Consider the following 26,921-nt stretch of genomic DNA (forward strand, 5'->3'; position numbering starts at 1 on the left):
CCGAATCCGACAAAAACTAGTAGAGAAATCGAATGAAAGACATCGTATCTAGTGCGTATACCTACTAAAGCCTGGTCCGTGAGCACGTAGAATCCCATCCATTCTCTCCAGCTCGCACACTCACTGCGCGACGGACGCCTGTCGCACAGTCGCGACAGCAACATAATTACGCACGAGCGATAGGGATGGGTAGCTTGGGGTCATTGGACGGGATTCTACGTGCTCACGGACCAGGCTTTAACATAATATATTCTACGGCTACGCCAGATCATGTCATAGATTCGGATCGGACGTAATACGAAACCGCTCCTACGTTAGTTATGGACACATAGAAACATCGAAACTAAACTGACCAAACTGAGGAAAAAAAGCCGGGTCTCCAGCGTGTTTTGCTCCACACAATCAACAAAGGCATGTCAACATTCAACACAAAACATTGTTTCACTACACATCTATGTTTGCATTTACAATGTTTTTGCTTTCATTGTCCGGTGGAAAACTCGTACACACAATCACCCCCGCGCGTGTTGGCACTGTCTTATTACCACTAACAATTTGATAACTCAACTCATTAAATAGTTTGTATTTTATTTTGTCGCCAAGGTGGTTTTGGTGGTTTCGTGCAAGTACAGGATGGATTGGAATAAAGAAACGATCTTAAACTTCATTAGTTTCATAAGAGAAAGACCTGCGATCTGGAACACTCAATCGCCGGATCACAAGATTAAAAACAAACGACACGACGCCATGGTAGAAGTGGCGATGTTGAAGGGCATCTCCATAAAAGAAGTTAATACAAAATGGACTATTCTTCGAAATCAATTCAGCCGGGAAAAGAGAAAGATGACGGGTTTGTTTTATTTCTAGTATTTCAATATGACATGACAATATTGTTATTCACTTTTTAGGTACAGTATTTTATGTACACTCTATTTTGTGATTATTTTTTAGTTTGTATATTACAGGTAGCCGCGCAGACTCGGTATACAAAACAAAATGGTATGCATACAAGGAGATGGAGCATTTAATGGCATGCAATACACCAATAATTAACATCAATAATAGTGAGGTAAGCATGATTTAAATGTGACTCTAGTAAGACCAGAGCACTTTTTATAAGAGCAGCAAGGCTTAGTGTATAGTGATAGTTACAGTAGCGATTACAATTCATGGTCACTGAAGAGGTACTAGTCTGGTAATAAGATATAACAGACACAAATCGAAAAAAGAAAAGCTTTTTCATTTACTTTAATATAAATTAAATGCTGAAACTCTAATGTATATGTATCCAGTAATTCATCGCAATAACATAAGTTAAAAAAAATTAAATAGGTACTGACGGCTTTATGCCAAATGCATTTTCTACAATTCCGCAGGCGCGACACAATCTGTAATTAAATGTTCGCTGTCTTGAACCCTGTTGGTATTACCCACAGAGAACTACAACGCCGCCGCCACCTCTAACACCACCACCTAAGCCACCGCTACCAAAAAAGAAGAAAACGGAAACAGATGGCAAGAGTTCATTTTATAAAGAAGCAGTGGAAACATTGAGAGTTATTAGGGAAAGAAAAAATACCTCACGAAATCCTGCTGATGATCTAACAAGTTTTGGGTTATATATTACAGCACATTTACGACAATATTCACCATATTTACAATGTAAAGCTAAGTATAAAATAAACGAAGTGTTATATAAAATGGACATAGAAAGCCTGGGACCATCATACAGCTCTCTTGTTACTTCTGCTTCCAGCATAGATGACAGTGATAGTCCATTTCCTACAGCTTTCAACAGCAGATGATCAATGTGAAGAAATGAGTAATGAAAACTCCTAAACCCATACTTGTGACGCTTTGGAAATTGCTTAATATATGTCAAAAACATCAGAGAACCAAGTAATTGTTTTTTTCTTCTTCTCTATGGCTATTGTGTTATATGGGTTGCACCATCTTACTTTAACTTTGACAAACGTCAAAAATCTGTCAAACTCCAAAATATGGAAAAGCATTTTTCCACAAATTAAAGCACTGGATGCGGGCAGAACAGGACCGGTCGCTGTGGAAATCCTAGGTGGAGCCCTTTGTCCGACATTTGGCTGAAACGAACGAAGGAAAGCACGTAAGAGCATCTATTCCGACAGTAACTAGAGCTGTGATAGTTACCCATAGTAGATGAGGCAGGGTATCTGCCCTCGTGCCATGGAGGTGCCGTTGATGCTGAGCGAGCACGAGGCGAAGCGGAAGGTGGTCCCGTCGGGGCCCTTCACTGACGGCAGTCCGCAGTCGCCGTTGGCGGTTCGCCCACCGTGGTTGCATAGACGGATCGCGTAGCGGAGGTCTTCCTACACAATAAAACACACATCACTCAGTCAAACACTGAAAACTATATTCGCGTAGCCGAGTCATTCCTGAATACAAACATTCAGCGTCAATAAGTACTTCGTGACACCCATAGTGGGCAAAAAGTTGACAACACAACCTTATTTCGTTTGTAATAAGTCGTGTTGCGAACTTTTTGACTACTTTAGGTGTCACGAAATATTTGACAACACACATCACTCATTCCATCCATCGAAAACTGCCAACAGGACCAAAACTACAGAACCTGAATAGTTATATCATTCACACTCGCTCGTTTATAAATGAGTAGCATATCATATCGAGGAGAAACAAAGCATTTATAGTAAAGTAAAATTTGGTCAAATCATGTGATTCATTCACTGTAAGTACTGTAAATGCACATGTAAAGTGAGATTCTTACACTCAAATAATTACTATTTAATTTGTAATACTTAGTTCTTCTCCTTAGTGTATTGTCGATGATACTGAATAAACATTTCTTCTTTCTTTCAACAGCTGCCTGATACTTAACAGCGCAGCCTATGAAGCGTACACACACCAAATGCTATGATTATAATCTCGTTATAACAAACCTTGAGTGCTATAGGGCGGTCGAATTTGAGTTGGACCATGTCGTGCTGGCAGTCGGCCGTGGAAAACGTGCCCTGAGTCACTTCCACGCTCACCCAGCAATGGCCAGGGTCTGCATCATCAGCAGTCGCGCGCAACTGTATACAAAAAAAAATTTAGTATTAACTCAAAGTTGCATAGAAATCAGGAATTTAGTTGATTCGATTGCTACATTTTCAAAGAACCTGTCAGGAAGTTATTGTGCTTCTTCTGTACATTTTGGGAAGTCAAAGACGCGTGTGCTTCTAAACGTGACTATTTTGTGTCCTTGAGTCGAAGTAAACTTTACGAGTATGAACTCAATAAAGCACAATAAAGCATCTGGCTGTTCAGTGATAAAATTCTCCACCTCTAACAATTCCAGCATGAAGCCAGAAAACTCATAAAAACCTCACAAAACTCATTTATTTTGCAAATACGCCTTTGAAAACGCACTTTTACACGTCCCAGTATTAACCCTACCACTGCTTCGGGACAATAAATGGGTCAGTGCTGAGAAGAAGCAGCGCAAGAAACTCAGTCACTATTGTCAGCCTCCTTTTCAAGTGCCTTAAATTTATGAATGGGCAATTCAACAACAGTTTGTGGTAATTCATTGAACAGTTTAATGCATTTCCCTATAAATGAAGATGGGATTCCAATCCACTCACCCGCAGGTCTTGCAGCAGCTCTAACGTGTACTCGTAGCGGCCGAAGCCCCCGTAGGCACAGATGCCGACCAGCATGACCCCGTTGCGGTCCACGGTGAAGCAGATCGCGTCGGGGCTGCCGTTGCCGGTGTGCCACGCGCGGGACTGGTTCACGCGCATGAATCGAGGTGGGGTCACCACGTGCTTCACGATGTTCGTTTGAAGGTCACCCTATATGAAGTAGAGTCAAGTTTTTAGAATAATGTCGAGAAAAATGACAACATTTAGCAATAATATAGATTTAATAACTTGGAAATTGCTAAAAAGTTAATCATCATCATCATCATTTCAGCCACAGGACGTCCACTGCTGAACATAGGCCTCCCCCAATGCTTTGATGTTAATCTATTGGTAGCGGCCTGCGTCCAGCGCTTCTAAATCCCCTTAATGCAAAAAAAGTTAATTGGATTGGCAAAATATTTAGTAACATCTTACCACGGTAATAATATCATACAGTATTGTAACTTCATATAAACAGACGAAACGAGAACTTTCTTTCGAAATTCAAATCTCGGTATGCGCTCGGTATGCAAAAGTCAGGGGTGTCGCGAATGTGCCGAATGGACGTCGGTGGCCAAGTGTTAAAAATGACAAAACTGATTGAATTTGAGTGACCGTCATTTACGGTCAAATTGTTCAAAAACTAGTCAATTTGTCATTTTCAGTCAGTTTGATTTGAAATGAAAATTATATTGTATTAAACCAGCTTTTGCCCACGACTTCGCTCGCCCGAAATTAACGTAACAGATCATTATGATTATTAAAGTTTCAAAATTATTTACGTAGTTTTAAATAAATTAAATCTACTAATCACAAAACAACACACATTTTTAACCTATTCCATTCACAAAGTATTTTGTTTGTCTAACTAAATAAAAAAGTACAATCACAAAACTAGATAGAAATTGTAAGTAGGCAGATGTAATTAAACTGGGTACTGTAGGTGGGCAGCCCTGTCGCATGTTGTCATACTGTGACGTACCGCGCGACTGTTGACATTTATTTCAAAAATATGGCCGAGTTGGAATACTGTATAGATAGTATTACCGTGATCTTACAAAATTCATGCGATAGTCGTGTTTTGACTTTGAATTGATTGTTGATATCAAACACCCCATTTTGTATTGGATGTTAGCGGGTGTGCTGAGATGTTTAGAAAGAATCTAAATTTATTTATTTTTTATAAGATTGAATGTCCTTTGGGTTACCTTGAGCCTTCTTATGAGGCCCATAGTAAGCGACCACGTTTCAGATCCATATACCATCACTGGCAACACACTTTGGTCAAAGACTTTGGGGTACTTCTGACGTGAGTGTATATCGCGAAGCTTCGCAGTAAGTTTCGGTGGATGCGGGCAGCACATTCAGGACAGAACAGGACCGTTCATTGTGGAAAAACTTGGGGGAGGCCTTTGTCCAGCAATGGACATCATTTGGCTGAAACGAACGAACGAAGATTGAATGTCAATTACCCGTACGCTGGTGGCACTGAAGGACAGCTCAGCGACGAGCCTGCCGACGAGCTTGCAGCAGTACTCCGAGAGCTGTTCGCCCTGCTTGAGCTCGCCGTGATCGTGCGGCTGCCCGCACTGCCGCGTCATCATCTGCTTCTTGATCGGGATCGTCACGATGTCCAGCAGTCTTGGAATCAAGTCTAGAAGGTTCCACTCGGTGTGGCTCGCTTTACTATCTGTAGGATCTGCGGCCTGGGTAAATCAAGTAGAACACGTTACAAAAGGTACAAAAACCTGCCGCGTTAAATGAAGACAACCAGTGCAAACAAATCCCGACAGACGACACATAGACGCAGAGGCCAAAGATGATACGTATAAGCTTATGCTTGCTCTCAAATGCCAATTCGTAGCAAACTAATCTATTGTGCTATTTAAAAAAAAGTTCAGCATAAAATTTTGGTACATGTATGAAAATGCAAAAATTTGGCCGCTACATCTATGATGTCATCTGCGTTCAACTTTGCGTAGTCATCTTCATCGAAAGCAAGCATCTGTGGAGAGGTTAATGGTGTCTGCCGTAAGCGTGGTAGCTGAGAGGCGAGGGTGACAGATGTGCGCACTGTGATACGAGTGCCTTGTGTGTTACCTTCGGTGCGTCCTTGTTATTCGCGCGCGGAGGGATCGGCGGCGGCTTCTGTGTCGAGCGCGGTACCGTCGCCGATTTTGAGGGCACGTCTTTTAGAACCTTACAAAATGATTCATTTTAAGGATTGTTAGCGGAGTGCAAACAGGTTTAGGTCTATTTACACCCCAGACTATGAATCAAGATTACTTTAAGATTATTTTATTCACGTAAATAGTCAATTGATAACGTTAATCTTTAATATACTATAATCTATAAATAATTTTATTATAATAACCAACTTGAAGGAATAATATTTCCTGTTAATTATTTGTTATATGTTTTATAGTAAATAAAATAGAAATCATTGGGTTATGCATGTGTAATATACAGTATGCAGGACGAAACACCATTAATTTTCTTTGATATATTTTGGGGGCTGTCAGTGTTAATAGTTTTTATGTAGGTGCTGTGTAGCCAGTATGGTTTTAGGGTTCGTTTCGGTTGCATTGGAATTCGTCGTTACATTTAAAGAAAAATCAAGTGCCAGCCTAGGAACACATTTAGTTAGTGCATGTATAGTAAAAAAATGTGCTAACAACTATGGACGCGAATTCATTTAGTCCCAGTCGGTATAATATTTTGTGGCTAAAAAAACTGACCATCAACGAATTCGTGTCATGCTGAAGTCCCAATCACGTCGTTATGCCTAAAGAAGGATAACGCACTTCACGATCTCATGCGTATGAGGCACTCGAATGCATCACCACAACAACTTTGTCCATTTGACGAACGGCGGCCGACTGTCTATTGATAACATCAAAATATTTATTTGTAGTAGGGGGTTAGTTTGCCCTACCACTACTTTGGGACAACATATGGGCTGGTGCTGAGAAGAAGTGGCGAAAGAAACTCAGTCACTTTTGCCAGCCTCTTTTTCAATTAGATACAGCAAATACTTAAACAAGATATTATGTAATATACGTGCGTTTAAGGCAGTTAAAGTCAACGCACTCTTGTCATTTATAGATAGAAAAGTATCACTCCCCAATGGGTCAAGCCACGCGTGCATAGTGTTGTTACCTTGCTGTCGGGGCGGCAGTACTCGCCGAGCGAGCACTGCGTGACGGGCACGATGTACTGCAGCACGTCGCGCAGGCTGCGGGACGCGCACAGCGCCGCGCACGTCGATGTTAGCTCACGGATCTGCGAGCCGGGCACGATGCCGTCCTGTCGCGGAGGATATGCATCATCATCAGGTCATATACACTCGACATCATGCATCAAATAAATCGCACCTCCCGCTCCAAGCATTTTCAAACGTATGCATCCCAACTTCCCACCAATATTAGCACCATTTAAAAGAATAGTTATAACCTTCATTTCATTAAAGGAAAGGTTTCTACCCCAAAAATGTGTCTTTAGAAGGATCCAGAGTCACTTCTTCAAAAAATAGGTAGTTACGCTAGAGCCAACTTTTATGGCTATAAAACTGTTAAGTTGAGATTAATCGCTATCCATCTGTTAAAGAGGACACGTGAGATCATTATTTGGTTTTATAACCATAAAAATTGGTCTAATTGATCCCATAGGTGGGCCCAAAGTGAGGTATTTTTTCAAGTCACATTTATGGTATATGTTAATCATTTATTAAGAAATTAAATGTGTTTTTCTTTAAGGATATTTATTGGGCTTTCAAATAACACCAATATTGTTGGGGCACCATGATTGTGTCAGAAAAAAATCGTTAAAGTTCGCGTCACGGAAGGTGCGGTTTATTTGATGTTGAGTATAGTTACCACTATAAGACGATCCTCTCTTATTTACCCGAGGGGAGGATTTGGCCTACACTCCCCAGGCTGATTTCACCAGCTCGTGTTGGAGAGACCTAATGTTTGCATATTTCGCTCAGTCGGCTCTTACGACCTCCACGAAAAGTGTGCAAGTAGTCCTATTACTATCTGCCGTGCAATATAACTTACTGTTACAAGAGTTCGAGACTGTGTCGAGAGTATTAGCGTTTCATACGTGCTTTTAGCACCCTTTTGAAAGTTGTATATTTGAGATATTGATAGACATTAATTCCTTTCAAATGATTAAATATGCAGTATGAAACAAAATAGTACCTTCACATGGAACAGCAACGAGCAGAGATGGTTCCACTTGAGAGTGGGCGTCGGGAAGAAAGCGTGGAAGCACGTGGTGATCGTCTCGTGCGCCTCCTTCAGAATGGAGTTGGTCAGCTCCAGCGCGAACTGCACGAAGCACACGCGGTGCGTCTTGTTCTTGCCGCGCCGGGGCAGCATGTTGCACGTCGGCGTCTTCTCAGACATTATCTTCTGAATCAAATTCCGCGCCTCCCCGATAGCCTCGAAGTACGACATGTACTCGTGAGTGTTCCTCCTCCGATTATTTTGAGGGTAAATCTCATTTATATAAGACTTTATCAATCGTAAGCATGCCCGAATGACGTACACCAATCGCTTCTGATGTTTCATCAGCGTAAGCTTTTGATAGTTGATAGGGACCTGGCCGTTCGTGTCCATGATCCCGTTTTTGAACGTGGTCCAGCTCCACTGCAGCAGGTGTATGAGCGAGCGGAAGCAGGACACTGTGACTTTTCGAGAGATGTTCTTTGAGAGGACTATGATGGGGTCGCCCTGCTCGACGTGTTTGACTGTTACTGTGTGGTCTGCATTCATGAGGTTGTAGAGCAGGCAAGGGATCTGGCCGGCGTTGACGTCGGTGCCGTTGTTGGACTTCTTGGAGGTCTTGAAGTGGAAGCCCACCTCGTCGTTGATGACCATGGCCTGACCGGACGAGCCACAATCGGACGACGGGCCGTTGATGCAGGCCCAGGCGACGTACCATCTATTCGCCTGTGTGAATTTAAACATGATCTTATGTTATCTGTTTCTAAAGCAATAGGGAATATGTAAGGTTTTTTCATTTCTCACATTTCAGTTCTAAAACAAAAATCTCAATAAATAACTAAGATATAGATATAGGAAATCTCGTGACGTCTCTGGCCATGTTAGAACAACACGCAGTCTATTATAATTTACTGACATTTGGACAGGTAACAACAGTATTTATCTACACTTCTACACTAATATTATAAAGAGGAAAACTTTGTTTGTTTAGTTGTAATGGATAGGCTCAAAAACTACTGGACCGATTTTAAAAATTCTTTCACCATTCGAAAGCTACATAACTCACGAGTAACATAGACTAAATTTTATTTTGGAAAACAATAGGGTCCCGTAAAATATTTGGGATTTTCATAAGACGTGGAAAAGCGCCATCTATCGTCATTGCTTAAAATCTTCTTGCGCCTGACAAAAATTTTTGAGGTACGTAAATATTCATGAAGGCAAAGCTGTCAAACGCCATCTATCGACATCATTAGTAAATTAGTAACTAAATATTACATGTACTATGAATAGCGCTGTTCGTAAATAATATTGAAAATTTAATAAATAAAGATATTTTATGTAATTGAACCATTCACTGTATGTAACTATTTGAATCATTCACTGTGTTTAAACGAGCAAGTCAAAGTGTTAATTAGTGATTTTTTACAAACTTCCTTGCAAATTCTTACTACGTGCCGCCATCTACCGAGATGAATATTATGGTACGGTTCAGCGGCGGACAAATGGGATGGGCGCGTGGGCGATTGTAGTTAAATAGGATAAGAATTACNGGCTAAGGAGATAAAAGGAGGGTTGGAAGTTTATATTATGAAAGTCCTATGTGTTTAAAGTAAGAGAGTTGAAATTTAAAATGTATGCGCTATAGATGCTTTGATTTTAGAACTAATAATAAACAGTTGACAGTCAAGCAAATCCACGCCCACTCACCACGACGGGCACGGGCGCCTCGAAGAGTATCTGGTAAAGCCTGGTCCGTGAGCACGTAGAATCCCGTCCAATGACCCCAAGCTGCCCATCCTTGTCGCTCGCACGTAATTATGTTGCTGTCGCGCTCGCACACTCACTGCGGGCGCGCGTCGCACAGTCGCGACAGCAATATAATTACGCGCGAGCGATTAGGATGGGAAGCTTGGGGTCATTGGACGGGATTCTACGTGCTCACGGACCAGGCTTTAGATGATGTAACTACAGTGTTTTATTGCTATGGTTTTAGAAGTAATAAACAGTTGACAGTCAAGTAAACAGCCACGCCCACTCACCACGAAGGGCACGGGCGCCTCGAACAGGATCGGGTAGATGATTTAACTACGGCGTTTATAACTTTGGTTTTAGAACAAATAATCAGTTGACAGTCAAGTAAACGGCCCTCCGGTAAGATAGGCCCCCTTAATTGATATTTATTGTCATCTTTTCTTAAAGGTTTTAAACCTTTGTCACCTGTCATCCGCTTTCAAATGGAGGGAAGCCGTAACTAATAAAACTTACACGCTCGTTGAACAGTGTTTTAAAGTCACATTTAGTATGGAAATGTCATTTTAAAGCAGTGTTCAACAATTGTAACTTTTTTTAGTAAGGGGGTTAATTTTAAACTCGTTCTTCTATTAATTTCGTTGCGGGTCCAATGTCAGTTTAACTTTCTCCCGGGACAAACTTGACCTTCATTGGTTGGGTTTTTATGGCGGTCAAGCTGCAGATCTACACAGGAGTTGCAGTGCGCAGTGGTGGGAACGAGAGGTGGGAATAGTCCCGTATTTTTTTAAGTAAACGCCCACTTACCACGACGGGCACGGGCGCCTCGAAGAGTATCGGGTAGATGATTTAACTACAGCGTTTATAACTTTGGTTTTAGAAATGATGTAACTACAGTGATTAAGGCCTATTCAGACCTAAGCGGTATTCGCTACCGTCAGCGGCAGAGAAAACCCAGTGGGTATGCGGTAATAATACTCTTCAGACCTAAGCGGTATTCGCTACCGTCTGCGGCAGAGAAAACGCTCTAGCCGCGGTACTTGATACTAAATACCTGAGCGAAACCCGCGCGCTATGTACCTCTACCCACAGCGGCAGCGAATATCGCTCAGGTTTGAATATGCCTTTATAGCTTTGGTTTTAGAACTAATAAACAGTTGACAGTCAAGCAAACAGCCACGCCCACTCACCACGACAGGCACGGGCGCCTCGAAGAGTATCGGGTAGATGATTTAACTATAGTGTATATAGCTTTGGTTTCAGAACAAATAAATAGTTGACAGTCAAGTATACGGCCACGCCCACTGACCACGACGGGCACGGGCGCCTCGAACTGGATCGGGTAGATGATTTAACTACAGCGTTTATAACTTTGGTTTTAGAAATGATGTAACTACAGTGATTATTATAGCTTTGATTTTAGAACTAATAAACAGTTGACAGTCAAGCAAATCCACGCCCACTCACCACGACGGGCACGGGCGCCTCGAAGAGTATCGGGTAAAGCCTGGTCCGTGAGCACGTAGAATCCCGTCCAATGACCCCAAGCTGCCCATCCTTGTCGCTCGCACGTAATTATGTTGCTGTCGCGCTCGCACACTCACTGCGGGCGCGCGTCGTACAGTCGCGACAGCAATATAATTACGCGCGAGCGATAAGGATGGGAAGCTTGGGGTCATTGGACGGGATTCTACGTGCTCACGGACCAGGCTTTAGATGATGTAACTACAGTGTTTTATTGCTATGGTTTTAGAACAAATAAACAGTTGACAGTCAAGTAAACAGCCACGCCCACTCACCACGACGGGCACGGGCGCCTCGAAGAGTATCGGGTAGCGGTCCCGCGGCGCGCACTCGAACACGACCTCGTCGCTCTCGGCCAGCACCTCGCCGTCGCCCTCCTGGTCGCCGCCCTCGGCGCCGATGTCGAACAGCTTCACCTTGGCCGTGTAGTCGCCGCGCCCGCCGAAGAGGGCGATGCCACCTAGGGGAATAGACGTACGATTACAACAAATGTTTGCATGCTAAATAACAAGTTAGAAAACAAAAAGTTGCCGTGTCGCCTCATAAAAATACATGTAACGACCGGTTCACACATGGTCTCCGTTTTACTGTTCCATTTTATCGTGTACGTTTTTTTTCGTCGATGTATGTATTACCAGGCCTGTTCATCTCCGCGAGTTTACATCGAAAACAAAACACGCACGATGGCCCACCTACAGGATACTATTCGACAAGGCCTCACATACGAGCGAACATTGACTCACGCACGCGTATTCTTGTGTATGATGGAAGAAAATAAAGAAAATGGTGTACTAAATACTGTGCAGTATTTAACTGCCTAAAAAATATTTCAATTTCACATTTTGTTTACTCAATAGTGCCAACTAGCTGACTCGCTTGCCAATCCCATTTTAGTTTTTTGGCGGTTTCAATTCTGGTCCAATTTATTTGAAACTAGCTTTTGCCCGCGGCTTCACCCGCGTGAAATCTAGTTTATCACAGATCGTCATAAATTATAGTCTATGTTATTCTGGGTTATAAACAATAATACTGTAAAGTTTCATCAAAATCCGTTCAGTAGTTTTTGCGTGAAAGAGTAACAAACATGTTGACATCCATACAAACTTTCGCATTTATATTATTAGTAATATATTAGTAAGATGGACTTATTGTATTTGAGCAACAAAGTCATCTTCTTTGGGGTCAATCAAGTTTTTTTTGGACTTAGAATACAGTTTCTAAATTAGGTTAAATAAGAAAGTACATACCAAGCAGTATATCAGTGTCGCACATAAAACGTATAGCTTCGACCGAGTGGCCGGAGTAGCCCCAGCCGCCTCCATGGTTCTCGAATCTGTTCACCGTGAGGAAATCTTCCTTCACCGGCACCGTCGGGGACGATGCGCTGTCTCGCTTGCAATCCACTTGGTTCAGCCTGAGTGTAACAAGGATAGCATAAATTATCTTTGATTTAAGCAAAAAAACTGAGGTTTCGAAAATGCAACAATATGGTTTACGTACTTAGAATCATGTGCGTATGTCAATGAGTCCAGACATCCCAGCAAATGCAGGGCAGCATGCATCCTCGTCACCGAGCATCCTGGCGCGGACGGGATCGCCAACTCCTGATTTAGCACTGACATGTTAGACAGCGCAACATTTTCCGGCGGTTTGTTCTCGTACAGAACAGAGGTCTCTACGACTTGGAGGTTCTTGAATTCGTCCAGTCGCCTCATGGGTCCGAATTTGGGGTATTCATGCTCCGTGTCGGAGGGGTAGGAATCATCGTTGTTGCAGCATCGGTGCAGCTTGTGAGAGTCGAATGCGAGGATGTTATAGCACTTCATGACGCGCATCTGCGGCTGGTAGCACCAGAGAGCGTCATACAACGGGTCGAGACACGCCAACGTGTTCACAAAGTCTACTTGCTCGGGGCCGGTCCACGCATTGCACGCGCCGTCAGCCTTGTTGATGGTGATGCACTTGAACGTGTGCTCCGGACGGTTCGGGAGGATCACTGGAAGTAACCGATACCGTCAGCCAAAAAGTACTTTAACCAATATAGTAAAATATGCTGTGTATTTATTGGTTGTAGAAGAAAATACAGAAAAGTGTGTGCAAGACCTGAACTATTCTTGCATCAGAATTGCTACTCTCTAACGTATAGACTTAGAGCTAGTGAACGCTAGACCTACGTCATTTTATAAAAGCTGAAAGTTTGTCAGCGTATGCTCCCAATATAGGATATGATGTTGGTGAATTATGAAGTTTGGGTCATGGTGGCTTTGGGAGCTACCCTTAAAAAAACTGTCTGGCAAGGAGTTGGAACTGTCAAAACTGTCTGGCTGTTGGGGAAAATACTTCTAATTATTGTCCTAATAGTATACATAAAAATCAGATTTAATGGCATAACGTTAGTAGAATTACAGTCTATTGAATATACGGAAAAAGCCACCGTAAAAGTTAGACTTACGTTATACCATAAAATCTGATACTGTCACTCATGCTGACAACTCGCATTGCATGAGAGGGATATAAGCATTTGAAACTTTGGATAATGTTGTTAGGAGTAGAACCGTATAACCGTATATAACCTGTTATTGAGGTATGGGCGTGTCATCGTGACTCACCAATAGCGTTGTTATTAGCAGTGATAGTGGCGCTGAACAGCGTGTCGGTCTTGATGAGCGCCTGCGAGACCTGCACGAAGGTCTGGTCACCGGAGCAGCACACCCAGACGGCCTTGCACGCGTGGCGCGGGCCCAGGCGCGGCACCCGGCCCGGCGTCGCGTACCAGATGGGGCTGCGGTCGTTGCGGGCGGGCTCCTCCAGCCGCGGGCGGCCGAGCGAGCCTTTCTGTTTACAGAAATATTTCAACATCAGCAGAGTATAGGCAGGCGCGGGAGTATGATTATACTGTTCCATTGCCTTTCAACGAAAGATAAAGCCTGGTCCGTGAGCACGTAGAATTTTGTCCAATGACCCCAAGCTACCCATCCTTATCGCTCGCGCGTTATTATGTTGCTGACGCGCTCGCACACTCACTGCGGGCGCCCGTCGCACAGTCGCGACAGCAATATAATTACGCGTGAGCGATAAGGATGGATAGCTTGGGGTCATTGGACAAAATTCTACGTGCTCACGGACCAGGCTTTAGAACATTGGTTGGGTTTTTATGGCGGTCAAGCTGTAGATCCTGGCGACACAGGAGTTGCAGTGGTGAGAACGAGAGGTGGGAATAGTCTTGTTTCAACGTAAGATGGAACATTGAAATCATAGCCATTTACAAGGTTTGCGAAAAATAAGATCAGACGAAACTTTTTATTAGTTTTTATAATACCATTTGCTGCCGAAGAAAGAGTGCAAGGGCACTCGCCGCCAAGTCACCTGCACTCAGCTGCCCGTACTGGTTCGAGTCGAAGTTCACCACACGCATATTATGTACCCAGTACGTAGTAACTGCCGAAGGTGTAGAGTAAGGCAGCGTCACGCCCACCACGCATCGGCAGCTGGCCCGCGACGGTTCGAGTCACTTGACATATACCGTGGACAGGTTACTCTATCCACGGTATATGTCTAGCTAAGCGGTTGGGTTAGGTCAGCAGCTGTCACAAGTATGTCCAGTACCTGGTAGCTGCCGAAGGTGTAGAGCTCGCCGTCTCGCGTGAGCACAGCAGTGTGTTAAGACCTGGCGGCGGCACTCGCATCCAGCTGCCTGTACTGGTTTGAGCCGAAGGTCAGCCTTCAATCGTTCGCTTCAGCCGAAAGCGGACTACTGGACAAAGGCCTTTGGACTACTGGACAAAGGCCTCCCCTAAGGATTTCCATAAACACCGGTCCTGCGCCGCTCGCATCCAGACACCTCCCGCGACCTTCACCAGATCGTCTGTCCACCTAGTGGGAGGCCTGCCCACGCCACGTCTTCTGGTTCCAGCTGCCCGTACTGGTTCGAGCCGAAGGTCAGCCTACCCCACGTTTATTGCATACAGTACCTGGTAGCTGCCGAAGGTGTAGAGCTCCCCGTCTCGCGTGAGCACAGCCGTGTGGTAGGAACCGGCGGCCACAGAGCCGGCACGAGGCACGCGCACCACGTCACCTGCACCCAGCTGCCCGTACTGGTTCGAGCCGAAGGTCAGCCTACCCCACGTTTATTGCATCCAGTACCTGGTAGCTGCCGAAGGTGTAGAGCTCCCCGTCTCGCGTGAGCACAGCCGTGTGGTAGGAACCGGCGGCCACAGAGCCGGCACGAGGCACGCGCACGCGCACCAACCGGTGGTGCGCCGCCACGTCACCTGCACCCAGCTGCCCGTACTGGTTCGAGCCGAAGGTCAGGACTTCGCCTGGTGGGGAACAAAGCTGGTGTTATACAAAAATGTTCCTTTTCAACCGAAAGAAGTCTACTGCTGAACATAGAGCTAAGGATCTTCATAATAATCGGTCTTGAACTGTTCCAGCTCCACCGCATCTGACTGGCCAAAGTCTTCAGTCCACATAGCCTAACTACACTAAGTCTTCGGCGCCTAGTCGCCACACATTCTAAAAGGTATCATGCTATAGTATATTCTTAGCTTGAAAGCTGTAAATTTTTTCAGTCTTAGTGCTCTTTACTGTGAGCTCTAAAGATAACTGATGATTATTTTCTGCAAGAAATACTCCAAAGCATTCTGTAATCCGTTCACTTACCGTGTTCCGTCAGAAGTACGGTGTGGTGCAGCCCGCAAGCCACCGCCACCACCCGGTGGCCGCCCGGGATGGCCACCCTGGCCGGCGGCAGCGAGCTCACTTTCATGCTCGCGTCTCTGTCGGCCTCGGACCCAGCCGCGTGGAGCGGCGAGCCCTCGTACTGGGTGAAGCGGACGCCTTCTTTCTCTATTTATAAGAAGCAAACGTCATTTCCTTTCGTTCATCTTAGGCTTGGTTGCACCATCTTGCCGAAGAGCTGGTCGGAGACGGCGCGTGGTTTTGCTAACCGTCTCTGACACTAGTCAACTAGTTATAGAGTAAAAGGTTTTACGGAGTATCAGTGGATAGGCCTTTTACACCTTTTCGCTGGTCCCCACTATTTTTTGTAACTTTGACTTGACAAACGTCAAAAATCTGTCAAACTCCATACAAAAAGCACCGGTTACCGTCAAAGTTACGGTCAAAGTAAGGTGGTGCAACTCAGCCTTAGTTCTTACAGAAGAATCATAGATAACTGAAGATTATCTGGTCGAGATATACACACGGTTTGTTTTATATGAAATGCGCAATTTCTGGTTAGTAACAATTCGTCTTCTTTTGCAATAAGACACATTCACTATAAGGTTATTCTATTAAAAGATTGTCTTGGTTGCTTGCAAGCTTGTCCTATTAAAAAGAAACTGATCAAGGCTGAAACTAATAGCTGGAGGAATGCTTTGAAAAATGGACCTCTATCTTCATTGCAGAAGCACGTCTCTAATTTTCCAGAGGCAAACATAGGATTTGGTTGGCATTTCCCATACTGACGGGAGAGACCTAATGTTCCTTAGAATCATTTGTTTTACTCGCCTTTTGTGTCTTCCACGGGAAGAGCGACAGTGGTCCACTCAGCCGGAACCACTACAAAACAAAAATAACATTCAGTACACTCGAATAAAAAATCCGTGTTAAATTTTTTCCTTTAACGTTTCACCTACCGCTCCTGGTGTCGGATTTGCCGGAGGCGTCGGCGCCGTCGCCGTCGTCGTCGCCGTCGTTTGGGCGATCGGAGCGGCCGGCCGTCGCGAACGTCTCGGCGCACCGTCGGCACGCGCCGCAGATGCCGCAGCCGCTGTCGCCTTCGCCGCACCCACATCTCCTGGCGACAGAACTCGACTTGGACAAGGAGGTAGCAGCACCACAATATAACCCTAAACTCACACGTGCCAATGTTATAGTACAGGTTGTTGTGACAACCTTAAAATGTTCTAGGTCAGTGTTCAAGAAAGAGATCGTTAAGTAACCTCTTGGAGAGTGGAACCTGAAGAGTTGGCTTATCCGCAGCATGAACTATGAACGAATCCATTTTGTACATTGAATAGCCATTTATCAATTTTGGTCTGCGTCTCCTTTCAATCAGCGCGGCAGAAGTCCATCGCCCACGCGAGCCCCTGCACAGCTCGCGATCTGTGCTAGCCCTACAGTCCTGTGCTAGTCCTACAGTGTCACTCACTCGCCCGGCACGCGGTTGGGCAGCTCGGCGCAGTGGCAGGCGCTGCCGAAGCCGGTGCACTCGCGGCACACGGCGCACACGCGGCAGTAGTCCATCGCCCACGCGTGGGTGCTCGTGCACAGCTGCACGTCCTCGCGCGCGCTCTCGCTGTGCCGCTCTCGCGGGTACATCTCTGCAAAGCACGGACCGTGAGAACGCGAACATTCGGTAAATAGGGGATAGGACACCTAGAGCTGAAATGAATATTTACGGGAAAGTGGCTTGATTTCGTTTATTCTTTGCTATTTTCTTTTGGTTATTATTTTGATCTTCATCATCATGTCACTCCGTTATTTCCACTGCAGAAGGACCCTCTCTAATTTACCAGAGGGGCCGTCCATATATTACGTCATTCTAAATTAGGGGGAAGTGTTTTAATTTTGTCAAACTGGTAATGACGTCAATTTTGGGAGAAGGGGGGGGGGGTCATTAAGAAATGACGATAGGATGATTGTAGGGGGGGGGGGTCTAAAATCTGAAAAAATCGATGACGTAATTTATGGACGGCCCCAAGGCAAATGAAATTGCTCTACACTATCCACGTTGCTGGCCAGACGCGGGTGAAAAGCTTGATGTTTGCTTATTTCTCTCTTAATAGCCTCTAACGACATCCATATTATCTCCAAATCAATTTGATATCAGCACTCATTCGGTCACTTGAATATAAATAGCAGTAAGAACTATGGGCCTCATAAGAAAGCTCAAGGTCACCCAAAGGGCGATGATGCGTGCTATGCTCGGAGATTCCCTGCGTGATCGAATCAGATATGAGGAGATCCGTAGGAGAACCAGAGTGACTGACATATAATCGCTCGCAGAATCGCTAAAATCAAGTGGCAGTGGGTGGAGCACATAGCTCGTAGAGCTGATGGCCGCTGGGGCAGGAAAGTTCTTGAGTGGCGACCACGAGCCGGAAGACGTAGCGTGGGCAGGCCTCTCACTAGGTGGACCGACGATCTAGTGAAGGTCGCGGGAGGTCTTTGTGGAAATTCTTAGGGGAGGCCTTTGTATAGCAGTGGACGTCTTTCGGCTAAAACGAACGAAGAACTTTGTAGAACCTACAAATGACGCGTAATATAGATATTTCTACACATACAAACTGTATGGAGAGCCATTGTTTTAACAGCTCTAATTAGTATTTGTATTGATTATGGTGATCTCCTTGGCTGGCAGACTGTTGAATTTTGAGGAATCGACCAACGAATGACTACATCTCTACTTTATACTGACTTTCTTTGGTGTAGCCAAACTCCCTCCCACATTGGCCTTTGTTGTTGATGCCAAACGTGTAGACTTGACCGAAGTTAGTCAGCACAACAGCATGTGCTTTGCCCAGCGCCACCTGAGAGAAAAAGTTGTATTCACGTAATAAATAATATTCAATATGTAAACATATTTTAATTTCTATCTCGCATGACAAAGTTTTACCTGAATAACTCTCTCGTGGCGTAATCCTTGCACGATTCCGTTGGAGTCGCAATGCTGCGTGTCTTTGCCGTACATGAGAAGGAGGCCTTGCCTCGTCACTAAAGCTGTCGAGCCGTAGTTGCAGGCCGCGTATATCACGTGGTGACCTTCAGCCTAAAGCAGTAAACGAAAAATTTGAAGCAAACAAATTGTTATAATGACGCATCGACACCTAACTATGAGAGTCAATGTTTTAATGGAATCAATAAAACATTTATTCTAGTGGAAGAAGACAAACCTCTCAACATTTTAAACTCTAGAAAGTTATATGCCGGATCTGCACTATACAAACAGGAAAGATTTCATTGTTTGTATTGTATATGTTCCAAAACCACTGGACCGATTTAAAAATTATTTCACCATTAGAGTCCTAATATTTTTCTAATAAATATAGACGGTACGACGTTCGCCGGGTCTGCTAGTGTTCTATGTACTGACCTTGAATATCTTCTTAGGTCGCGTCGGTTTCGGCGTCCGGCGGTGCTTGTTGGTGTCGCCGTCTTCGCCCCGGCGGGCCACGCCCGTGAACATCGCCGTGCCGTTGTCCATTACCATGATGGCATGCATGCCCTCGTGACCCACTGTCACCTTTAGAATAACACACAGTTGACTTTAATAACACATCCTTCTTCCTCTTCAAGGGCGTAGCTTCAACCGTATCTAAGATCCTCCAGGGCCAGGTTAAGCCATTAGGCAGAGTAGGCAGACTCATTTTCAAGATAGATGAAAAGGGTCCCTGATAATCTTTTAACGGGTGAATAGAATATCGGCGTCAAATCTTTAATTTTTATTTTTTATTTTATTTTATTCGGAAAACCAACAGCAATACAATACAAATAATGGGACCTTAAATTATGTATCTGCTTAGCCATTAATGATTAGGTAGATGAAAGAAAAAATAAAGCCTCTCAATAAATATTAATGCAGGGTCCGTGTAACCCAAGCTACGCCACTGTTCTACTGTTTAAATGCCAACCTATCTTGCGAAGATCAACCCGTCTGACTGAGCGTGTTATTGAGCTCGATTTGAGCATACTAAATCCCTCTCCCGTCTACAAAACCAGTGTTTCAAACCTGGTTATAAATGCTATTTATACGATTCTTATCTCAAACAAAAAAGTATTATTCCCTGTAAGTAATTCAGTCGCCATTGAAATCACCTGCGTGTATTGAATACAGTATTCAATAAAAACTTATTATGAACGTTTCCTTTTCTTTCTTGCACAAAAATTCTACGGCTTCCAACCATTATTAATGTATTTTAAAATATATTTCATTCTGCTTCAAATAATATTTGTACCTTTTGGATCTTCAAATAAGGTGTCTCTATTTTTTCGCGTCTGGTCCGTCTTTACTTACAGACAATTCTGGCAGCATATCACAACTTTTAGATGACCAATTAAAAAACACTTACCTGCATGACTTTGCTCTTTTTCACGTTAGGAGCTTCATTCTTCATAAACATGGCTTCCTTCATGAGAGTCCAGCGGCCTGAATTAGGGGGTGCAGCTTTATATCCAAGGCTGGCTCCTTTGCCTGTGTAGTATACCTATTGGACAAAATATTTCTATGATGTAAATTGTCATAGGATAAGGTATTATGAGACAGTCAATAATGCAGTATTGTAACGCTCAAGAATGAATTTTACAGAAGAAGGAAATGTTCCAGGTACATAAGCGAAATCCTAAAGCTTTGCCAATAAATTATCATTTGCTAATTTGTAATCCATTTCTTTCTCACCTTCCCCGAAGCGGTGGTCAAAAGGCCGAAGTCCTGTCCAGCACAAATACTGGACAATGGGTCATCTTCATTGTCTTCCAGCTGCATAGCCACAGGAGCGTCTAGCTCAGAGGCCCGCCGAGACAAGTTGTCTTCAAAGGGCGCTCGCCCCAGCGCGAGCGTTCGTCGCCTCAATAGGTGCACGTTGAAATGCTTGTGTGACGTCAGTGTCGTGGTATTTGTGCCTTCCACACGTTCTTTGGTGTCCACTTCATACATTTTTATGGTTAGGTTGTCCTGTTGGATACAAACAAATAGTACAGTCACTCAAAGAATACCACATAAATAGAGCTTCGCTATTAGAGATTAAGCAAATATTCTGATTTTAAGCCTTTAAATGTATCCACTCACAAAATTGGTCAGCATAATCAGTCCGAGTTGGTTGCCATCCGTAAAGACTGCCGATTTTGGTTCGATGGGCACCGGATGTCCGGGTTCTAGCCTTATCATATTCTTCACTTCTAAGGTCTCTCTATCAATTTCATATACTTCAGTCTTCTTTCTTCCAATCCTAACATACAACTTATTCTGCAAAAAGAATTACATTCAATAAATAAGGAATATCAAGTGGGTAGGTATAAGCGTTCAAAGATTCATTTAATAGTTAATGACTTCGTTAAAAATATTCAATGTAGGTACTCACTTTACAATACCCTAGCCAGCCATGTCGATCACTAGCAAAGAAGTCAGGTTTGTGCAAATAAACGTGTTGTTTAATCGAGCTGCCGTATCCTGATCCGATTTTCAAGAGGCCTTTGGACGTGTATACGTAGAGGTAGCAGCCGTCAGACGCTAGCGAGCGGACGACGAGTTCGCCGGGTCCGGCGGTGAGCTGGGACGGCAGGTCGACGGGGAAGCTGGTGACTAGAGACTGGTGCGGGACGCCGTAGTTCAGCCACTGGTTGCGGGACGGAGAGCCGAGGATTACGGACTGCACGCTGCGCTGCAGGATGGTCAGGTTCGCGGGGATCTGCGGCAAAAATAACAATTGCAGGATGCTGTATTCACTAGTTATTCAAATAAAGTGCGTGTGATTTATGATTACCGCAAATGTTACTACATTTGTGTAACATTTTAAAAGTATTAAAAAAACATCTAACTAACTGTAATCATCTCTTTGTTTAAAGATTAGATACTCCTTTATTTCAAAATCATGGTTAAAAGGAAAGTAGGTAGAATGGTTGGTTTCAACATGGTAGGTTTTGTGTAGAATTCGACGCGATACAGAGCCTCTTGAAACTAAGTGCAAGTATTTTTAATTAAAGTCATGGTATTTAACGTTAAAGTATACTAGATTTTGCCAGCATCATCTCCCGAGTGTACATATTTCATTTATTTGCTGGCCATAATACAACCTCTACTTGGAAAATAAGTGTGATAGTTGGAATTCATCACCTCATCATAAAGAGTAGATCTCTAATGTACACCATTAGTACCGGAAAACGCAGCGTGGGACGTCCACCCACAAGGCGGACCGACGACATCATAAAGGTAGCAGGAAAGCGCCGCTACCAACCCGGGTAACATGGAAAGCATTGGGTTGAGGGAGGCCTATGTTCAGCAGTGGACGTCCTATGGCTGAGATGATGATGATGTACACCATTTTTTTATGTGACAGGAGGCAAACGAGCAGACGGATCACCTGATGGTAAGTGATTACCGTCCCCCATAGACTCCCGCAGACCCAGGGGCGTTACACGTGCGTTGTCGGCCTTTAAGGTGAAGATACGCTCTTCTTTTGAAAGCTTGCAGGTCGTATCCGTCCGGAAACACTGCAGACGACAGTCCATTCCACAGTTTGGTTGTACGGGGCATTGCACGGTGGACTGCTAACCATCTAAGTGATGGGGATGGAAGTGCTGTCGGGTAGATCGGTGGCGAAAAGTGGCGGCAGGAATAAGTCCGGACAATTCTTCGGAGCACTCCCCGTGATACATGCGATAGAAGATGCACAGTGAGGATACATCTCTACGCAGCGCCAAGGGGTCAAGCCGATCCGAAATATCCTGGCAGTCAACGATTCGAGCTGCTCTCCGTTCAATGCGGTCCACAGGGAGAAGCTGGTACTGGGACTCGTACCTTTGGGCTGGTACCTGCCCAAAGATGAGAACAGTATTCCATATGAGGCCGAACTTGCTCCTTGTAAAGTTGCAGACGATGGGCTGGAGTGAAATACCTTCTCTATCTATTGAGCACACCAAGCTTCTTTGAGGCTAATTTAGCCTCTAAGTGACCACGGTACTTGACTTCGCTCGATATGTCGACACCAAGGATTCCGATATTGGCTGAGGCAGTTAGTGGAGTGTTCTCGAAATAGCGGGATACGACAAACGGCATCTTTTTGGCGGTGAACGCGCAAACTTGTGTCTTTGTAGGGTTAAATTGGACCAAATTGCGTCGACCCCAGTCTGAGATCTCCTTCAAGGAGATTTCAATTTCGGACGCAAGTTTGTTACGGCTCTCAATGACGTTTTCCCGAAAGATATTTGCGCGGCCGGTATAAGCGGCATCAACCGTGCTGTCGTCCGCATAGCAATGAATGCCGTTAATTTGCAACTTCATTGATATGCAGAAGGAAGAGCGTAGGCGATAGCACACAGCCTTGGGGGACACCAGCATTTACAGACATAGAGTCTGAGCATTTGCTGTCGACGACGACCTTAATGCTTTTGTCTGCTAAAAGCTAGCGACCCATCCGCATAATTTCTCGGGAAGCCCATAGGAAGGGAGCTTCGAAAGAAGCGCTTTGTGCCAAACCCGATTGAAGGCCTTCGCCATGTCCAAACTAACCGCCAATGCTTCCCCCTTAGTCTCGATCGCCTGTGCCCAACAATGTGTCAAGTAGACCAGAATATCACCAGCCGACGCATTATAAAACCATCACAAAAATATTTTATTTATTTATACCAACAAAGAGATTTCATATTGCCAAGTTATTGACTGTTCCTTACACAAACTTGAATTTTGGATGGAGCCCCAACATATTGACAGGGTGATTTCTCACTAGTTGATTTCGTTTAAATCAGTTTACCTATTTGCATAGAATAAGTACATTCTTGAGGTCTTATTACTATTACATTACATAATGTAGGTACCTACAGTGCTTACTATTAAGCGTAACAAAGAGATAGAGTTCCTTTCGCATTCATAACATAGCCTGTATGTATACCAACCTGCAAGGTCTGTTCAGACAGCGCGGGCGGCGACATTATCAGCGTGGCGACCGCGTTGAGGATGAGCTCGGCTTCCCCTCGGGCGACCGACAGCGCGATGAGACACGAACTGCTCATAGAGGTCAGCACTGTGGGGGCTTCCGAGCGCCCGCCCGGCCCGCTGCCGCTCGCTACCTCGATCAGCATGGCGTGCAGGTTGGTTATTATCTGGAACAATTGATAAAATGTTAGAGAGGTCAGTAATACAGGTGAAGTATCTGAGCTTTCTTTGACAAGTTTAGTCACATCGATGCTTAAACAAATGAAGTTTGTTATCTTTTTATCAATGTTAGGCTGGGTTGCACCATCTTACTTTAACTTTAACAAATGTCAAAAATCTAACAAACTCCATACAAAAAACACCGGTAACCGTTATAGTTACGGTCAAAGTTAGGTGGTACAACTCAGCCTTAACATTAGTCTTTAAAAAATCAGTCTCAAGACTGATCTCCAGATCACACATTGGATTACCATGTCAGGTATCAGACCCTCCATCATCTATGCTAAGTAGTTATAGTAGAATTAAGTTAAATGATGGCCCAGAACGCAATGCAAAAATAATGTGAGTCCATACAGAAAGCACTACAAAGTAATATAATTCACTCCAATCTATTGTGGCCACAAACAATACCTGCAATGAATCTATGGGTACAGCAACTCTTTTAGAAACAAAGCAGAAAACAAACAAAAGAACATATGCAACACTCACCTCGGTGGGCTCCTGCGCCAGTTCCTCCGGCGTGTGCCCTTGCAGCACATCGAGCAGAGCCTTGAGAGCATTCTCACTGAACTCTGCGTCGGTGAACCGCGCCTGCGAGATCAGCGCGAATACCGTGCGCAAACCAATACCAGTCACCTGCAATCATATTTTTCGATGTAGATGACAATCTAACTCATAGTTAAATTAATAGAGAAGAGAGATTGATGAAAAGTCAAAATAAAAAATGTAGAGTATAAGAAACTTGTTACCTTAGGCAACTTGGTCAAGGGCATAAGTGCTGAAGCCTCGTCGTCATCACTGTCATCCGATTGTTCTGACATGACTCCCGGAAGGTGCATCCATCTCATGAGGATAGATCTACGGACGCTCGCATACACAGCAAATTGTGAAGGGTTGCTGAGTATAGATGGAGCAAAGCATACTGGTGAAGAGTTTAATGCTTTGAAGCGCCGAAGCTTCTCCTTTTTCGTGAGCTTCTTTTGAGACTTCCGCTCCCATTTCCTGAAACCAATCAAGAGCAATGTGTCAATAATTTGTTCACTTTCAGTAACTATTGACCATGAAAGAAAAAAATTTAAGCATTCTTGTACACTATGTAAGACTGAAAGCAATGTGCTAGATCTGTAGACAATTTTTGAGAGAGAAATCATAATGCTCTACCTCAGAAAATCTAATACGTAATTTCAACATAAATAAAACCTACATTAGCTGGATCAACAAATCACTTCATAGAAAATTAAAAAAAAACAAGCAAATAAATTCTGTTTTTGTAACTAAAGGCACTTTATTTACCTGGTGTAACTCCAACAAAGTGCCCGAAAGTATTTTCGATAATTTTCTGGGTCCATACATTTTAACTCCGGTGGCTGCATCATCAACACCAATCAAATTGTCGCCTTCTAGTTCTGAAATCGCACCATTGAACACCAAATTCAAAATAAATTTTACTAAAAGAAACAAATTACACAAACAAACAAAAATCGCAACTGTAAACACCCAGCAAATGTCGCTCTAGCACATCACACAGCATCATTGATTAGACTATATCAAAACATAAAGCTAGGTCACAGTGAGCCCTGGGATCTGGGCCCTGCAATCAATAAAGGTCAATGCTCTATGCACTTTTCTTAATAGGTATGTATATCAAATGCGCACCCATTGCCTATTTACCTTACTTAAGACACAAATATACTATCGCAAAGCCAGATAAGTTTTAGCTAATTGTTAAATCATAAAAAAAATAAAAATTATTTCAGAAATATTTCGTATAGCTTTTATCACTTATTTTACACGTACGTATTTTGATTACAGCTGTATTATCAAAGATGGAAAAAAAACAAATCAAGTAAATTACCTGAAACAATAGCAGCAACATTTTGCTGTTTTCTCTTCGCTTTTCAGTAAACTCCACAGAAAACTCTACAATTTGAAAATCTAGAGCTTTTCACCGAAGTTTGCGGTAGGTAAAGTCCGAACGTCAGAAAATCAATAAATATTCGGAAGGTAGAGATTTCAGTCGGTATTTATGTCGGAAACCGATATTTGAAGTTTATCGATATGAATACAAATCGATTACGCAGAGTAAAAAAATGATATCTTTTTTTAATGGAGAATGCCTATGACGTGTCATGAGTGTTATCTGCGCGTTATGTTTGCTAAAGTATTTGCAGAAGTGCACCACCTACGACTTCTAGTTCCATGCTATAATTTGGAAACAAAACACATCGCTTCTAAATCGACTACATAATATTAAATTATATTTCTTTTGTTTTAGGTTTGAGCACAATGAGGGGAAGTAGGGGACTTTTAAAAACTCTCTTCAGGTGGGGGCTGGTACAACAGGCGTACAGCGTTTGCCCGGGCCCATTCTAGAGTGGCTGCTTTCGGTATTTCTTTAATTAACAAAGCTGACTGAGTGAGTACCTACTTACTGGCATAGGTGCAGCTTGCTTAGTGGTGAGTTGGGGGTCCTGTCCTGTTGTACCAGGTGAGGGCAGACCCTCCAGATAATTCCTATTTATAATCAACTAAAGGAAGGGATTGGGGTCCCACTAAAAGACAAAGTGGCTCGCTCAAGAGCGTGAGTCTGCTCGATAGCACTCGATTGGAACAAAAACTTAATACTGTTACAGGAATAAGATTAGCCAAACACCATGAGTTTAATAGGTACAATCATTTTGGGAGTAAAACTTCGGTCATTTGATTCTTCTAAGGTGAGCTTTTATTTAAAAATAAAAATTTTGTTGTTTGTTTGTATTGAAACTGAAACTACTGCAATGGATTAATTTAAAAATATTTTACCATTACAATCGTAATACAAGTAGGTATTAGGTACATTAATAGGCTAGTTTCCTAAAAAAAAATATTCAGTCCGTCAGTTTT

At 43.6% G+C, this 26,921-nt stretch overlaps 1 protein-coding gene across 1 annotated transcript in view; it reads right to left on the reverse strand.

The window, feature by feature from the left end:
- Nucleotides 1-26,080, reverse strand: part of hiw (MYC binding protein highwire) — a 32,739-nt gene extending 6,659 nt beyond the window's left edge. The window contains exons 1-28 of the mRNA XM_028316005.1: nt 25,894-26,080; nt 25,332-25,444; nt 24,788-25,040; nt 24,528-24,674; nt 23,780-23,986; nt 21,250-21,576; nt 20,958-21,134; nt 20,568-20,843; nt 20,242-20,376; nt 19,266-19,415; nt 18,789-18,941; nt 18,591-18,702; nt 17,322-17,493; nt 16,807-16,967; nt 16,679-16,729; nt 15,830-16,015; nt 15,311-15,486; nt 13,777-14,002; nt 12,668-13,163; nt 12,415-12,581; nt 11,443-11,627; nt 7,865-8,617; nt 6,822-6,968; nt 5,763-5,861; nt 5,135-5,368; nt 3,624-3,833; nt 2,937-3,071; nt 2,167-2,345 (exon numbers count right to left, since the gene is read on the reverse strand). Coding sequence (XP_028171806.1) covers nt 2,167-2,345; nt 2,937-3,071; nt 3,624-3,833; nt 5,135-5,368; nt 5,763-5,861; nt 6,822-6,968; nt 7,865-8,617; nt 11,443-11,627; nt 12,415-12,581; nt 12,668-13,163; nt 13,777-14,002; nt 15,311-15,486; nt 15,830-16,015; nt 16,679-16,729; nt 16,807-16,967; nt 17,322-17,493; nt 18,591-18,702; nt 18,789-18,941; nt 19,266-19,415; nt 20,242-20,376; nt 20,568-20,843; nt 20,958-21,134; nt 21,250-21,576; nt 23,780-23,986; nt 24,528-24,674; nt 24,788-25,040; nt 25,332-25,414 — 5,597 coding nt within the window. The 5' untranslated portion in view covers nt 25,415-25,444; nt 25,894-26,080. The remainder of the gene's footprint in view (nt 1-2,166; nt 2,346-2,936; nt 3,072-3,623; nt 3,834-5,134; nt 5,369-5,762; nt 5,862-6,821; nt 6,969-7,864; nt 8,618-11,442; nt 11,628-12,414; nt 12,582-12,667; nt 13,164-13,776; nt 14,003-15,310; nt 15,487-15,829; nt 16,016-16,678; nt 16,730-16,806; nt 16,968-17,321; nt 17,494-18,590; nt 18,703-18,788; nt 18,942-19,265; nt 19,416-20,241; nt 20,377-20,567; nt 20,844-20,957; nt 21,135-21,249; nt 21,577-23,779; nt 23,987-24,527; nt 24,675-24,787; nt 25,041-25,331; nt 25,445-25,893) is intronic.
- Between the last annotated feature and the right edge of the window lie 841 nt (nt 26,081-26,921).

This window comes from Ostrinia furnacalis, unplaced genomic scaffold (assembly GCF_004193835.3).
Source record: "Ostrinia furnacalis isolate ACB-3 unplaced genomic scaffold, ASM419383v2 OfSCF5400, whole genome shotgun sequence".
NCBI lineage: Eukaryota > Metazoa > Arthropoda > Insecta > Lepidoptera > Crambidae > Ostrinia > Ostrinia furnacalis.